Genomic DNA, 3,444 nt, shown 5'->3' on the forward strand with positions numbered 1-3,444 from the left:
GCAGGCAAGCTTGGCAGGACAAACTCAGGGACACACACCCTCTTGGGTTCTGGTCCCAGTAAAAAAGGAAATGCCCACTTTGAAAAGCAATTTCTGCACAGCGCCCGAGTGCCAAGGCGTGACCAACATCCCAGGGCATTAAAATCCCCAAAGGAGCGGAGCCCCAGCCACCCAAGAGGGCCGGGCCTGGAGGCCTCACCCTGCTCCACCATTAGACACCTTTGGGACCTTCAAAGAAACACAAGTCTTTGTGTTCCTTTCACTCCCCGTTCCCCCAAAATGAAGGATTGTTTTGATTACACAGAGACAAATCCGTTTCCAAAGAAAGTGCTAGGTTGTTGATTTTATTTCATTGTGGAAAGTATTTGTTAAAAGGTAGGAAGCTATCTGGTAGAAAATAATCAAATATATAAATCAAAATAAATTAATAAATAGAAATCAGTCCAGGAAGGTCAGGAGGTAGGTGATGGAGCCCTTGTGGAATCAGAAGCAGATGTCTGTGGCCAGGGCTTCCTCCTAAGGCCACCTCAGCACTGTGGGGAGAAGAGACAGGGTGATGGTGATAGTCTCAGGAGGGAAACTGAGGCAGGAGCTGAGCTTCCCTGCCCCATACACATTCCTTTCCCCACCCTGGGCTCCCCTCCCCATCCTCAAGACCCTGGACTGTCCCATCTCTGAGGGACTCAGTTTGCCCCTCTGTAAAGTGAAGCTACCCTGATGACTGTGCCCTCCGCCTTGAGGTCGCAGACAGTTTGGGGGAGCCCAGTGGGAATGACATTTAAGCCTCTTTCTGCTCCAAGCAGGGGCTGCCCAACCCTAAGCCAACTCTACCCTTCCTGACACTGCCCTTTGTGACACAGCAGGGTGTGGAGTGATGACTGTCTCCTGAAGTGACCCTGTTGGTGGCCTGTGTACCCGGTGATGATGAGGATGGGGCTTACCCTTGCAGCCCAGGCCACTGACAGAATCGATCCGGTCCATCCTCGTCTTCCCGAAGCAACTGGAACCTTGCTTCTCCTTGGCCATTTGGACCCCCCTAAAGACCTGGAGTGTGCTCTTGGGGGCCGTCTTCCCAGCATTCCAGGCTTCTGTGGGGACGCTGCCCTGTTGGTGTGGCTCTAGAGTCACGTACTCTGCCTGTGTCTCCGAGACCTTGTACCCAAGAAGATGCATCAGTTCCTGGGCTGAGTGGGGTGGCCCTGGCTTCAGCAACACGCCTGGGCTCACCGACCCCTGCTGAACCCAGAAGGGGTCCCGTTGTCAACCCTTGCTGCTTTCTAATTCAGTTATTGCTAATTCCCTCAACAAGTAGGGACCTCTTGGGAAGGGAAGTAGGAACCCCCTGACTGCTGCTGCCCAAGCCCTCCAGACAGCCCATCTGTGCAGCCCCTTGATGCTCACCTGTAGTCCCAGTTGAGCCGAAGCCTGGTCAGGCCTGCCCAGGGGGTGAGATTGGCCTCCCTCGGATAACAAGTGCAGTAAAAGCAGAAGCAGAATTGTCTGGGGCAGGGCGGTCTGGGGACCCATGTCGAGGGAAGGATATCCCAGGCTGAAGCCGTCCTGGCTGTCTGAGCTCCTATGCCACCTTCTCTCTACACACTGCCTTCTGGCTCCTCTGAACTCGGTCTTTTATGTTGGGGCTGGTTGTCTGGGCAGCCCTTCCCCCAAGTGGGGGTTTATCTCTGATTTATCAGCTGCATTCCGGTCAGCTGAGCTCAAGGCCTGAGAATGCACCCTTCGCTGCTGCCTGCCTGCAAGGAATCCTCATGGGGAGGCAGAACATGCATGGAGGTGGCAGCTGGGGAGAGTAGACCTTGTATAGAAATGGGCTGGACCAGGGGCGGAGGTTGGTGGGGATGCAAACACACCCTTGTCTCCTGTTTTCTCTTTTAAGAAAAAAAAAAAAAGCTCCAAGGAACCTAAAATGACAGTTTCCCTTTCCCTCCCCACCCCACACATTGCTGGAAGGCAGACTCCATCACCCTGAAGGACTCAGGATGACAGTCCCAGTCAACACCCACCCTCAGAGCACATCTTGCTCCAGGCTGGAGCTTGCCCACCTCCCACCCTTGTGGCCTGGCCGCTGTCCGTGGTGCTGATCTCCCAGAGTAAACCTGCAGACTCAAGGTATCCTCCCCAGCGAGCTTTCCAGGCCAGAAAGATTTGCCTAGGCCCCCAGGGAAGGGTGCAAGGCACCTCTGAGACCCCTGCCCCCATGACCTCACACACCCTTGATCCCATGAGCCTTTCAGCACTGGGACGCTCACTCTCTAACGTCAACTGATTAAAGCCTGGGTATGACAAGGAACTTCTGGAATGCCAGCCTTCCTTTCACCCCTTAAAGGGTAGCACTGATTTGACTGGAATTTTGAGAGCATGATCCGGAGATGAAGTCATTATAGGGTTGTGAACATAAAAGGGGGGTGTGGAAGGAAAAGGCCACCACGGGACTATTGGGGTGGAGGGGAGATCGGTACACAGGAGTTGTGGCCGTCTGCCAGGGACAAACCTTGAGGGCATACAAGGGGTTGTGTGTTGTTTGTCAGGGGCAGGACTGGGCAATGATTGGGAATTGTAGGGTGCAGATGTGTTTACTGGGCCTTTGCATGGGGTCAAAGGATCCCAGGCACTTTTATGCTTGGTTTCATTTGCATGGCCACTTGGAATTCGGCAGTCTCTGGGCAAGAATAAACAAACTTTCCAAGAAGATTAAAGCATGTATGACCAAACCATGAGCTCCAGAATGAAAGGGACTGGAATAGCAATTATAACTAGCCATCTTCTAGACCTATCTGTAGCTGGAAACTGCACCAGGGCTCTGTGATTGGAGTGTCCTTTTTATGTGAACCTTCTATTATTATTATTTTAATATGATTTTGGTTATAGTTGTTTGGTGAGTTCAAGACCATGTTAAAGTGAGACCTGTGTTAGTCAAAATTAACCTCTTGCTATCTGTGAGGGCCAGTCAGGTCTCCTCAGGCAGTACTTTTGGAACCATGTACAGACCCTCTCAGATCCTCTGGCAGTGTCAGCCCTATGGTGAGTCACAGTCTTGCTTCACTGTGTGGCTTCCCGAGGAAGCATGGCCAGAGACCCCGTCTTTAGCTCACCAACACGTTGGTTGACTCTCTGAAGTCCAACAGACTCCCTGATCAGGAGGTTGTGGAACTTACCAAAGTTGTATGATCCTGTAGAAAAGGTCCCCTACTGTTGACCTTGGAAGGCCAGAGCCAAAATATTGGGTGTCCTCTTAGCCCAGTGACCTTTTAACTTTGGTTATTAAACCTCAGTTGTTGGACACCCATGAGATTAGTTATATTATCTAGATATCGAGCACCTTGAAATCTGTAGTCAGAGTTCGATCAGTAGCGGGAGCGGAGAGCGGACCCCAGAGAGCCCTGAGCAGCCCCACCGCCGCCGCCGGCCTAGTTACCATCACACACC

The 3,444-nt window shown here is 52.3% G+C and overlaps 1 protein-coding gene across 2 annotated transcripts; it reads right to left on the reverse strand.

Moving 5' to 3' along the window:
- Positions 1–311: 311 nt before the first annotated feature.
- Positions 312–1,698, reverse strand: Nppb (natriuretic peptide B). Of its 2 annotated transcripts, none has more exons than XM_023699515.1 (3): positions 1,402–1,698; positions 942–1,104; positions 312–533 (listed from the first exon to the last, which is right to left on the reverse strand). In XM_023699515.1, exons 1-3 carry the CDS (start codon positions 1,525–1,527, stop codon positions 517–519), a joined length of 306 nt encoding a protein of 101 aa, XP_023555283.1. In that variant the 5' UTR covers positions 1,528–1,698; the 3' UTR covers positions 312–516. The 2 variants fall into 2 exon arrangements, with proteins under 2 accessions (XP_023555283.1, XP_023555282.1); XM_023699514.1 differs by having other exon boundaries at positions 942–1,152; positions 1,402–1,654.
- Between the last annotated feature and the right edge of the window lie 1,746 nt (positions 1,699–3,444).

The sequence above is a fragment of the Octodon degus genome, unplaced genomic scaffold (assembly GCF_000260255.1).
Source record: "Octodon degus isolate 3935 unplaced genomic scaffold, OctDeg1.0 scaffold00113, whole genome shotgun sequence".
Classification (NCBI taxonomy): domain Eukaryota; kingdom Metazoa; phylum Chordata; class Mammalia; order Rodentia; family Octodontidae; genus Octodon; species Octodon degus.

What these genes read in the sequence shown, in the direction of transcription:
- Nppb (XM_023699514.1), bottom strand. Translation starts at nt 1,527, where the DNA reads ATGGGTCCCCAGACCGCCCTGCCCCAGACAATTCTGCTTCTGCTTTTA. An exon ending in CGGCTCAACTGGGACTACAG is followed by an intron (nt 1,153 to 1,401) that starts GTGAGCATCAAG and finishes CTTGGGTACAAG; the next exon opens with GTCTCGGAGACACAGGCAGA.